General features: G+C 35.6%; 1 protein-coding gene across 1 annotated transcript in view; it reads right to left on the bottom strand.

The window, feature by feature from the left end:
- Nucleotides 1-13213, bottom strand: part of LOC131045346 (uncharacterized) — an 84620-nt gene that overhangs the window by 11285 nt on the left and 60122 nt on the right. Inside the window, exon 5 of the mRNA XM_057978930.2 lies at nt 7512-7635. Within this exon, the coding sequence (XP_057834913.2) occupies nt 7512-7635 (124 nt within the window). The remainder of the gene's footprint in view (nt 1-7511; nt 7636-13213) is intronic.

Raw genomic sequence — 13213 nt, 5'->3', positions numbered from 1 at the left:
TTGACAATATTTGGTAGTTGATTTAAAGAATAAACAGAACATGATATTGATAGTAGATACACAAGACCATGAAACACCAATTCATATACAATGCCTACAAATTTACCAGACTTCCAGCTGAATGTGATTTTTAAACATTTTTTAACATGCATGTAGTTGAAATCAACTAAATCGCCAATGTGTGCAATTCAATGTAAAATGTACATTTTTTAAATAAAAGAACATATATTTGATGAAAAGAAAAATTTACATTAACTATTTGGGACAATGGTATGCAGAGTAGTGAGAATAAGATCTTAAGTACAGCAAAAGTAAACAACATGGTAGCTAAAATATAGAAACTAAGAGTGCTAAGACAGTTACAATAGAAGAAAATTTTACTTGCTTCACAGTTTCAAACTTTCGTTTATAGCGGTAGAAAGACAAGGAACAAGGAGAGAGCAAGCAGCTTCAGTATCTAGTGTTTAGTGGCCAAATTGAGATGAAGGATTCCCCGTACTGTAGAACGAGCCTGTAGCATGTTCCTTACTGTAACTCCTGCATCCATTGCGAGGTGGGAGACTTCAGCAGCAAACTATGGATCTAATGAGGAAATCATTTTGTAAGTCGGTTGACAGGCTCAAGTATGTTTTGGCATTTACTATATGTCATGTCAGAACCACATTCCTGGATAAGTATTCCTACATTTGGCTGGGTCATGGTTGAAGAGCACATGAATTTACTGAGAGGGGCATGAATCAGTATATTAACAAATTTTTATTCCTTAAAACTCGAATGAATATATTAGCAATACTTTATAAAGCTTACTCAACAGCTGTGCAAGATTTAACAAATAAGAACACCAAAAACACAAAATTTACGTGGAAACCCTAATGGGAAAAACCACGGCAATAAATGCTTATATATGTATATCTTCTTTTACAATGTTTGTAGCTAAGTTACCGATTCGGGTATAGATATGGGTACAGATTCGTAGATTCGGCAAAAAAAAAAATTCCTTGGGTTCGGGTTTGGTATATTAATTTTATAAATATACATAATATTATATATATGTTCAGACACCAAAATTAAAAAATATAATTATATAAAGCATGCTGTATAAACTATCAATCTATCACTACCATTATTGATTATTACAAATGATACAATTACAATCCGTACAAACATATGTTATTGATTATTAAAATGAGTTGAATGATTGTTTAGATGCATCATAAGGGGTGAAATCAGGGTTTATTGTAAAAAAAAATATAAATTTGTTACTTTATGACCTGTGGGCCCCAATTTTGGGAACCCACGGGCCTAAGTCCGTGCAGATCCGCCCGGGTCCTCGGATTCCGCTCTAGTTCCTTCCAGGTGGCTGGGTCCTCTGTGGGTCCTGAGAACCCTGGCAGAATCCAAGGAGGATCCAAAAGGAATCAGAACCCAAACCCAGGCCTGCAAAGAAGAATCTGGTATCTTAAGTTTCTAGGCACCAACCTACTAGAGGAACCAACCCCTAACTTAATTTGTGAGCACCAACAAACTAGAAACACTGACTCCCACTTCTGAATGTAGGCACCAACCCCTAAATATGAAGCACCAACTTCACAAAGATGAAGCACCAACTCCACCAAAATGAGGCACCAATCTCAATACAAAATTCTGCTATAATTTGCCTATATATCCTTTTGAATCTTCCCCAAAATTCTCTTCACAAACTGATGTGTAGATTTAATTCAATTAGTATGAATCTGCCCAAATTTCCTTTCAATCTGCTTTCAATAAGCTGTTTAAGATCTCTTGAATCTGCTCCAAAGTTTCCTATTATCTGCTCAAGACAAACCTTCATGTATTGGCAATATTCTTCTATAAATTCCTTGTGAATTTATTTATGCAAGTCTTCTTAATTCTGCACTATTTCCTCTCTTTGGTGCATATGATCTTCAATGTCTATACAATGCACATTACACTTGCACTTCTTGCACACTTCAACAAATGATTTGGATCTGCCTTATATATCTTCCAAATGCCATTTCATAAAAAGGTTGTGACTTTTCAACAGCTATTGAATGGTTGTGTCTCTTCTTTAATAAAATTAATTTTTAAATCAAACTGTTTCTCAAGCATAATCTCTGCCTTTTGTTATTTGTTTATCAATAAACACAAATAAATGGATTCATAGCTTTTCACATCTTTATTGTTTGCTTGTCCAATTAAATGCATCGATGCTCTTTACACCTCAATCGCTGCCAGTGTTTTTAAGACATCGTATCTTTCAAAGAATAAAGATTCCTTTATTTTTGGTCTCATTCTTATTTTGTCTTTCCTGCTTTTTGTCTTTTTCTAATTTTTGTTTTTCTGTTTTTGCCTTTAGTCGACTTTCTTTAGTCAAACCTTTATAATCGCTTCCTTAATAAATAGTTACTGCTGTCTTTAATTTTCAGTGCTACTTTTTTTATTAATCGATGGTCTTAAATGTTTTGAGTGCCAGCTTAATTAATAATGTTTATCAATATAAAATTGCATCTTTTAATCTGCCACTTTTACAAATCACATTTACTCAAACTGTTTATGGTTCATGAGGTTGTCTTGACTGTGTTGGTTGAAAATTTTGTACACCCGGGAGGATGTGCAAAATTGTGGTTTCAGCCACACTATGTGAGTATAAAACTCTCCTTATTTAGGGAAGGCTCCCCCTCTATTACTACTAACACTAATCTAATTTGGGTGGGATAACATCTTATTCTCTTTCTTTAAAACAGATGATATTCTCTCTCTTATTTCAGAAAAGAAGTTACAGCAACAACAGTAAATAGAGAAATGAAACTTTTTGTAGGATTTTTAGAACATAAAGGGAAGCAAAATTTCCATGAAAGCACAAAGACTTCCGTCACTTCCCCGAGACGGGAAAATAGAAATGAAAGCACAAAGTCTTCAGCACTCCTACTGTCCTACCAACCTTGTCAAAATAATAACAGTGTACAAGACACAACATCTCAAAATCTATCTATATGATGCACTTCACCTTACATGCACAAGACTTAAAAATAAAAGGAGCACAAAGTCTACAAATCATCTCCTTACTTGAGCTTTCTACACTAGCTTCAAACGTGATAAGCAGCTCAAAGTCTACAAGACCAAGTCTGAAAACCAAACATATAACTCTAAATACAATTAGCAGCTCAAGGTTTGCAAGATTGAATTTAAATCCCTATAGAACAAAAATCACAATCGATTCCAAAAAATGTCGTCACATAACAACTTGAATTGGCACAAAGTCTCAACACAACTTGCCTCTTTTATTGAAAGCAATTTGATTTACATCTACGCTCAAAGTCTTAGAGTGCACATACAAACTGGCAGAATTTTGTTGCATTGCCAAAAGATATAGATTACAATAGACCCTCTCCAGCATATATAGGAGAGGAGCCTTGAGAAAAAGGTGGGAGGATCCCAACTAACTTGAGAAATTCTCTCAACCACCATGACTTATTCCAACTACAGTGCTAATTTTTTTCAACTTGAAGTTGCTTTACATGTAATTACATTTTACAAAAATGCAAGTAAAAGTGACACTTGCAATTAAAAAACTTGTTTTTACATGTAACTTGTCAAAACAAAATTACAAATGCATAATTGAAACTATTCTATGTGTCTCTGTCTGTGATGATCTTCATGCTGCTTCAGGATGCTAGAACTTGAAGTATTCAAGATTGGTGAAGACATCTCGAACCGGAATGGGAATTTGCATCCTGAATGATCTTTGTGTCCTTGGCCAACGATGAAATTACTATTGTATCTCTTCTTTTGTTCACTAATGAAGAACCCGTAACACCTTATTCAAGATGAAATTGTTATAAAACAATGCCCATGCCTTGATTTGTTGGTTTGATAGATCGTGTGTGCAAACAAGACTGACAAGGGAAGGGATAAATTGATGCAAAAATGGGCTCACAAGTGAATTTCGGGTTTTGACGACTGCATTACATGTGTAGAAAAACAAGAGCATTGGCTTGCAATTGTGGAGAATGGATATGCTATTTCAAATGTGTAATGGGAAAATACAAGTTTGCACTTGTAATTGGTTCCTAGAGACTCAATTTCAATTGTTTTTTAGTGCATTTTGGACCGATTTCGGGTTTTGGAAGGCTGACTGCAAGTGCATGTATAGGGAAAAACTTTTACACAACCACTTGTAATCGGGTCTTGAAGATCCAACTACAAGTGTTATTTATTTGCAAAGAGGGAACATTTAAAACTTGCTTATGAATGAAAGAAACTTGCAGTCACCTTGTGGAGATCTGACCATGGAGGGAAGAGCATTAAAATCAAACTCAAATCTGCAAAAACTTGCCAATGGTAGAGCCAAAATGGGGGATTCAATATAGTTGCAGAGCTTGCCAAGTGTTCTTCATGCCAAAAATCTCTCCAATCAAGGTACATATGAGCAAGAGCAAGTTAAAAATCCACAAAAACACTTGCAAAACTAATTTCGGGTTTGGGGAGACTTATTACAAGTTTAAAATAAATTGTAATACCTCATTGCAAGCTTTTCGGATTTTTCATGACCCATTTCAAGTTGAAAATGTCATAATGCTTTACTTGAAGCAAATTGGGTTATTTTTTGTTCATTACAAGTTAAAGTAACTTGTAATGGGAGCTTTTTAAATCACTTTACAAGTTTGAAAAAATGACTTGAAGGCCAATTTCGGGTTTTGAAGGACATTTTACAAGTTGAAAAGACTTGTAATTTCAAACACTTGCATTCACCTCAAAAAGTTCCTACAAACACTTAAAGTGAAAAAAGGAACATAAAGTGAAATTTAAAACTTGTAAATGCATCAAAAAGTTCCTATACTTGCAACGACATCTAAAAGTTTCCCAACTTGCAGTGACTGCTCTAAAACCCGAAATTGCACAGAAAATGACCAAAATGAAGGCCAAAATCAACCAAAACTTTCATAGAGATGGAAAATAAGCCCATGATTGATTTATCATCAAGAAATGTAGACTTTCCACCTTGACAAGCATGCCTTAGAGCCTTAAAATCTTGTACTTTTGTATTAAATCTCCTACTTGCAGTGACTGCTCTGAAACCCGAAATTGAAAAAAAAAAACTTTAAGACAATGAAAATTGGCAAAAACAGAGGTGAAGGACTTGGATTCATCAATGGATTCCTAGGTGATGGAAAAATGCCTAGGAAAACATGTCTAGAGCCTTAAAATCTCAAATTTCAAGCAAAAATCTGTGGGGTCGTCCCAATTTGTGCAAGTTCAAAAATTAGGACAATAGACTGATGTATAACCAGGGTCTTCAAACCATGCGTAACTAATGAAAAAATACTTTGTAATTTGTTCCTTCTAGTCACTGACTATCTCTGTTCTTTGATGACATCACTGCCAGCATCCATAGATCATTCTTTATCTTTACTTTGGTGATTTGAAGGCTGTCATTCTTTTTGATTTGTCTATGTCATCTTGCTGCTCTCTTTAAATCAACTAACATGCCTTGATCTTGATATGAAGTCGTACTGCCGTTCCATAATAGACTTGAGACAACTAGCATATTAATATGCTTATCTCTATATGAATGTCTTCAAAAAGCTAGTGATATCAATGACAATTTAGCAACAATGGTAAAGGGCATCTTCAAGATGTGTTACTGCTAATATAACTGTAGGCAATAAATTCATTGCTTGCCACCAAGCAAAGAATGCAATCTTCTGATACAGGAATGTTGAGCTTGTTGCCATTGACATCTTTGGCCCTGGCAGTTATAGTTGCCTCCAATCTTTTCATGGCAATTGCCAATAATCATGGCAACAGCATTGATAGACAACTCAGAATGAGATTAATGTTGAGTCCTTGCGGGGTTAGGGAGTGGGGAGCCTATAGATTGAGATGAAAGCACGATACCTATCTAAGAAGGGGTTTTGCCAAAATTAGTATCAATGTTTGCAAAATGGTAGTTTTCCAACATGAAATGACCATGGAAAATAAAGGCACCATTATGGGAAGGGTTTCAGGAGGAAGGTATCAACTCGGCATACGTGGAGGGATGAAAAATTTGATAGATCTAGCACAAAGTTAGAACAAGGTGTTTACCCTCATATGATGGGATCTGGGGAACGAGGAATGGATCAAGAGTTTGGAATGATAATGTTGATGATGGAGCCAAAAAGCTTGTGTAGAAGGTGATGTTTGATTTTGAGAAATCCCAAGAGAATAGCATTCTGAAGACTTAGGTTCAATATCTATAACCAGTGAAATGCCCTCATCATCAACATTGATATGAAGTTGCCTTTGAGCAGCACAATCAACTTGTTGCCTGGCACTAGAGTTCTCAAGGGAATAGGGAAGTTTTGCATTATTCAATATTTTCCTACGTAACACAAGGATGCGTCCCCGTGCTAAAATCCCCCATCCCCGTACCAGGGACGTTCCGAGGTGTTGGGGACGGCCAGGGGACATCCCCCTGCCCCTGCCATCCCCAAAATTGCAAAATCTATGGGAAACGTCCCAAAAACTTGGGGAAATTCTTCCTAAGCAAAAGACATGGCGAGAAACAAGGAGGATATCCAAGATAAGTTCATCCTCCTCTTCAACCAGATCATCCACAGAAATAATGGCAAGAAACCATAGGTAGGTGGATCAAAATTGCCTTCCTCCACCCAAATGTTTGCCCAAGTTTCAACCTCATCTCTTTCATCTTCATCTACTTAGGCGTCTTCCTCACCCACATCATTTGCTACAGCAAATCCCACGCCACTGTACCTAGGGTTCGCAGAGCACATCATGCTCATCTCTTTGTCATGCAAAAAGATTTATGCGACATGATTGTTTATTGTTTATATCTAAGAAAAAATTTGTGGTTGCATTTTAGGGTATGTTACATGTGAATACCTAAAAATAAAAATAAATCTTTACAAAAAAAAATGTAAAAAATAATTTCTTAAACCAATGATAAATCATGGACATACATATACAAAGTAAGCAATCACAATGCACTGTCAAATTCAATTTCACATGCACATTGCATAATTGCTAACAATGGCTACCAATATCTGAAAATGATTTCCTCTTAAAAAGCAGAAATGAACATGAAGAGTGAAAGCCATTTTAACAGTTAAACACAGTAAATTATGGTTTTAAAATGTCTATCCGAAATTTAACCCTATCAATAATAAAAACATTGGCATTTTCATTTTTTAAGGCAGCAGGGTTTCAGTTAATGGCTGAGCATTCCTCGATGGATAAATAGAATACAAAATCATGAATGGCACTCTTATCCATATTCTTTACAAAATATGAATAAGCATGTGCAAACTACCTTAGAAAATTACTGTCTGCAACACCCCAATGTGATCTTTGCTTAAGGATTCATATATCCACTTTGAGATTTATCAAGGTATATTATAGCAGTGTGAGACAACATGAACTTAAAAAGTGAACCATACAAAATTAGCAATAGAGTAAGCTTAGTGAGAATTCAAAATAAAAACATTAACACACAAAATTAATTGTCATACCCTGGATGGCAGCAGCAAAGACAAAGTTCCCGACAAGGTTGTGCTAAATCATTACGTACACGACGGTCATAACAAGTTATGAAGCAACCAGAGAGTCCTAACAAAGCAAAAAATAACAGTGCTCCTGCATGTATCCAATAACAGTTATTAGAATGCCACAAGGATACACACAAAAAGTCATCATCTCTGTATTGATCAGAAAACATGGGTAGCCATCCAACAAATTACTTCTTAATTGCAATATATTTTCATTTATCTGGAATGGATGTGCAAATAATCAATGAGGAGATAAACGAGCCACATTTTACTATTTCAGAGAATAGTTCAATAATCAGAGTTTCTACTTAAAATACTTTTCAAATCTTCTGGGCTTTCCATAAAACCTTAGAAATAAGAATAGGCAATTTAAGTACCCAAGTTCAATATGAGTTAAAAGATTGAAGTGGGTGACCCACAGTAATACAGGAGGATGGATGTTTGTTCAAGGGCTGTGATGTAATAGTGATGGGAGTACTTGTAAAATCTACTGTACCTATACAAAATTTTCATGTGAAGTTCATTTTTTACGTTTAAGAAAGTTAGTTCTTATTTAGTGAGTTACAGTTAAACCCTTGTCATTTATGGTCACAAGTGTTCAATTTGCCCAAGGGAATATCAAAGTTCCTCAATATGAAGACACAGAGAGATTGCAATGATCTGAAAAACATAAGCATTATGACCAAACTCAAAGAGTTAAAGGTTTTTTATCAGCAATATGCCTTGTTTAGAAAGAGCTGAAAATTACATCCCTGTACAAATCACTAATCTGCAACATCTTGGGGTATGTAATAACATTCCCCCAAAGGAACATGACGCAGAATTGATTCTTCCACATACAGCAGTTTTTCAACATATAGATTTACCAAAAGAACAAAAATATGATCAAGAAAATGAGCAAGAAGCAGAAAGAGCTTGCTCAGACAGAGAGTGTACAAGTTTACACAGTTTTAAGCATCAATAGTTGTCAAAAAGATCTGACATGCAAGACCTGGGAGAGAACATCAGGATTTTCAAACACAGAAAAAATAGCCAAAAGACCTGCAGAATTACACAGCTGGACAAAAGTTGCAAAATGCTTATTAAAAAAGAAAATATGACAAAACCTGCAAAAATGCATGTCATAAGGCCAAATGGCCAAAAATTTGAAGAACAAAAAAAGAGACAAAACTACCCCTGGCAGGTACCGTATGAGGTTTTGCCCAAAAATTTAAAAATAACAAGAATGGAGCTAAGTCACTCAAGTATATGCCTGATAGTGTCTTGTCCTAAAGTTAAAATTTAAAATAGTTGTCCATCATCTCATGTGTGTGCGAGCAGAGGTTTAAACACAGAAAAGTGATCATTGGCAGAAAAGCATGCTTATGATGTACCTTGGTCCTAAAAGTTACAAAAATAAAATAAAAAATGCCACTTACTGTCCAAGTGTACACCAGATATAGTAAGTGTCTAGTTCACCTGAAAACACAAAAAGGAGCAATTCGTATGGAGGAGCACACCTTGGTATTTTCTGTCAGATGGAGGTAATTTGGTGTTATGAAAGCTCATTTCTCACATTCTTAATCAAAGGATTTTCAGCAAATTTTAGAGGGATCCAGTTTCCAAGGTGCCATAAGAGGGTTCAATCAGTTTTACTGCAGGATTAGCAGCATTACATCTTCGTCTGGGCTCTGTTTCCAAACATCTAAAGCAGAAACTAGGGTGGAGCTTTATTCCTCAGAAGTCAGCAGGTTGTCAAGAGTTGTATCATCATTGCTCACCAGTAAAAGCATTAACAGCAGGTTTGTAAGAAAGAACTTGAAGATTTCTTACAACCATTCTTTGTGGTACAAGTTTACAACAATAGCAAAACTGCACAAGACAGCAACAACACTCTTTCATAAAACTAAAATTGTGCTGCAACTAGAGTTAAATAACTTATAACAGTAGGGTCACTAGCAATTTTCAGCGGGAGTAATGAACAAGCAACATACTATTATGATATTTATCATTTCCTTCACTCTGCATTCAAGGTATTCCAATATTCGTGGTTTAATTTTCATTGAAGGAGGTCATGTGGAGGGTTTTGTTGAGCAGTTGTCCTAATAATAGATTGTCAACGGTCATATATGACAAGGCTTATTGTTTTAAAAACATTAAGGTTTGCAAGTTTGCTAAGATAATGAAGAATGATAGAGTTTTCAGATTCAAGTCACCAAGATTGTTTGGTGAATTGCAAAGATTGATAGGGTTTACAAGTTTCTTTTGGGAACCCATACCAAGAGGGTTTTGTCATTGAGAGTAATGAACAAGCAACATATTACTATCATTTCCTTCAATCTGCATTCAAGGTATTCCAATATTCATGGTTTAATTTTCATCGAAGGAGGTCATGTGGAGGGTTTTGTCCTAATAATAGATTGTCAAGGGTGATATATGACAAGGCTTAGGGTTTCAAAAACATTAAGGTTTGCAAATTTGCTAAGATAATGAAGAATGATAGGGTATTCAGATTCAAGTCACCAAGATTGTGTAAGGTCCCCTACCTGATTAACATAATTAATCTATTTGAATATACAAAAATTGATTGAGAGACAAATCATGAGGCCAGTCATTGTAATGTCCCTTCCTCAGGCATCTTAGACTTGAGAGGAGGTTGGCCTACTATTAGGGTCTCGTAGGTCAGCAGTGTGGTTTGGGGACCCAACCGAGGGTTGTAGAACTTAGCAGGGAGTTTTTTGGGTCTTTCAGATTGGAGTCCTAGGGTTGAATCCATGGTTAAAATTGAAATATTAAAGTTGACCTTATATGAATAGTAAAAAGTGAATAGTAATAGAGAAACATAAGATGAATAGTAAAAAGTGCCCCCCATCCTAGTAAAGTTGTTTTTAAAAGGGGGCCAAGTTCACAATGAGGAATTAGTCCCTCAATGATATTTCATGATTTTTAAGGCCAAATAGTAACCCCAAAATAGATAAAAAGGCATTTTGTCTATCAATTGGATTCATTCTTATGCTTCCAATTTTCAAATCAGCAACAAGCTTGAGGGTTTCAGCAGCTTGGAGCTTCAAAAAACGCAAACTTCCGGAAGAATTTGGAGATTTGGACGAAAACCCATCTCTCCTGGTGACAGGTTACATCAGTATTTAGCTTCAATGTACATTTGACAGCCTTCATTAGGGATTTTAGTGCAGATTTATCATTTTGAGGGCAGGTTTCCATCAATTAATTGCAGGGCAGACCTTTTAGAGATCATCACCACTCATTTCCATCTTATTCTCAACCAGCCGCTCCATTTTGGAAACAAAGGTATCAAACCCTAGGGTGTATTTGGAGTTGCAGCTAATATTAGAGCTGATTTCTTATATTCTATCTGCTGGAAATTTGTATCAGACTTTTATGCTCAATTAAAGGTATGTACATCGGTCTTTTTAAGTGAAAGAAAGTTATCTTAATTGCCTTCCTAATGTGTTATGCATTATTCTATATGGTATCAGCTATTTCTTTCACTTAGCATTCAAAACATTGTTCAAAAACTCTCAAAAACCCAAACAAAACAAAGAAATCAGTCAAACCCCCACTTAACATACGCTGGCCAAAGACTTTATCAGCAAAACAAACAGTTGGTTTGGATCAGATTTGGTTAGAATTGGGTTGGGGATCTTTCAATCATTGATATTCGTCAATTTATTAGTTATTAACGAGTGCTTATTTATTTTCCTCATTAGATGATTAATTTCATTGTTCATATTCTTAATATAGATATCAGACCTTGCTACTACTTTAGTTTTAAGGGAGAAGGTCTATGTATGTTACCAAAGCGCTTAGAGACCAGATACAATAGATTCCCTCAAAGTTTACAGATCCAAGCCCTTACCTATCTTGGGTCTATACCCTCAAGGCGTATGGGTCGCTAATCCCCACCCTATCTTGGGACTTAACCTATTGCTTGGATTTAGACTGCTCCTCTTTGGAACATCTCATTCCCATCTTCTTAAATACTGACGATAATAACATGATTTAGACTATAAGTATACTAATTTCTTATATATTATGAATATATATGAAATTAAGTATGACTGTCATACATATTGCAGACCACATTAATATTACCATTAATTCTGCATAAGAACATTATCGGGCATAGTATATTAAGCATACTTATTAAAAACATTCCCATGCATACCACCAAGAACAAAGATGTTACTGCCTGTAATATAATAACAGTTCTGATCTGATCTGATCCATGGTGATGTTGCTGGATGCTTTTGATTCCTTTCCTTTATATCTCTCAATGTGTGGGAGAGGTTGCACCTCTTCATGTATGCCCCTTTGGCAAGAGACACACCCTTTCAACCATTACCACCCTTTGAAAGAGTGCAACTCTTCATTATTTCTGCCTTTTGAAAGGAACACAACCTTTCACATTCAGATATGCACTTCTTATGTATATCAGATCTGCACTTCTGATTCCCCAAATTAACCCCTCAAATGAGGTTCTCTTGTCCCTTTTATATCTCATGTTTGAGGGAGTCACAACTTTTCATTTCAAGTCTTTGACCTTTCGTTAACTTAATTAAAATTTCATTATATTTAATTGTATTCTTTTATATTTTTATTTTTATTTTAGTATTATCATTTATCATTAGATTGTATTTCAAAGTGGGGGCATTACAGATTGCTTGGTGAATTGCAAGGATTGTTAAGGTTTACAAGTTTCTTTTGGGAACTCATAATTATGGAACTGCATCAAAGTCACCAAGAGGGATCAATCACATGCAAGACTACGTATTTTTAGTTGTGGATATGGTTGGAGGATGGCTGTTGTAATGTCCCCTACTTTGAGGCAGGCTCTTTATCAACAATTAATCTATATTATTGAATGCATCATTAAATATTATTAAATCTTAATTTAAATGTTTAGATTAGTAGGCATTTACTTCTTAATAATACAATTCCATGACCCTATATATCAAGGTCTTATCCCTGTTACTTCTCTAACCCAAACTGAGGAGGGAAAATTATTGTGCTAGTGCACTTAGAGACCAATCAACAAGCAGGCTCGCTCAAGGTTTCCGGGCTTGCAGCCCTTACCCCACCTTGGGACTACTCCCTCAAGGTTTCCGGCATACCTGTCCTTACCCCATTCAAGATTGCCCGACTTGTGAGGATTTAGACCGCCTTTCCCTACACAAATCATTCCCATCCTCCATCATTATCAGAAGTATTAAGGAATGGGCTATTAATATTAAAGTCTTTCATGTACTATGAATGTATATGAAATTAAGTATGACTATCATACATATTGCAGTCTATATTAATATTACTACTAAATGCTGCATAAGAATTATCAGGCTTCATATATTAAGCATACATATTAACATCCCCATGCAAACCACCAAGAACAAAGGTGTTACTGCCAGTAACTTAATAACAGTTCTGATCTGATCTGATCTGATTAATGGTGATGTTACTGGATGCTTTGATTCCTTTCCTTTATATCTCTCAATGTGAGGGAGAGGTCACACCTCTTCATCATGCATGCCCTTTGGTAAGAGACACATCCTTTCACCATTAGCACCCTTAGAAAGAGTGCAGCTCTTCATTATTTCTGCCCTTTGAAAGGGACACAACCTTTCACAATCAGATCTGCACTTCTTATTTAAATCAGATCTGCACCTCTGATT

This window comes from Cryptomeria japonica, chromosome 8, assembly GCF_030272615.1.
Source record: "Cryptomeria japonica chromosome 8, Sugi_1.0, whole genome shotgun sequence".
Classification (NCBI taxonomy): Eukaryota; Viridiplantae; Streptophyta; class Pinopsida; order Cupressales; family Cupressaceae; genus Cryptomeria; species Cryptomeria japonica.
Note: the sequence above shows the minus strand (reverse complement) of the source record. Positions and strands in the feature narration are given on the sequence as shown.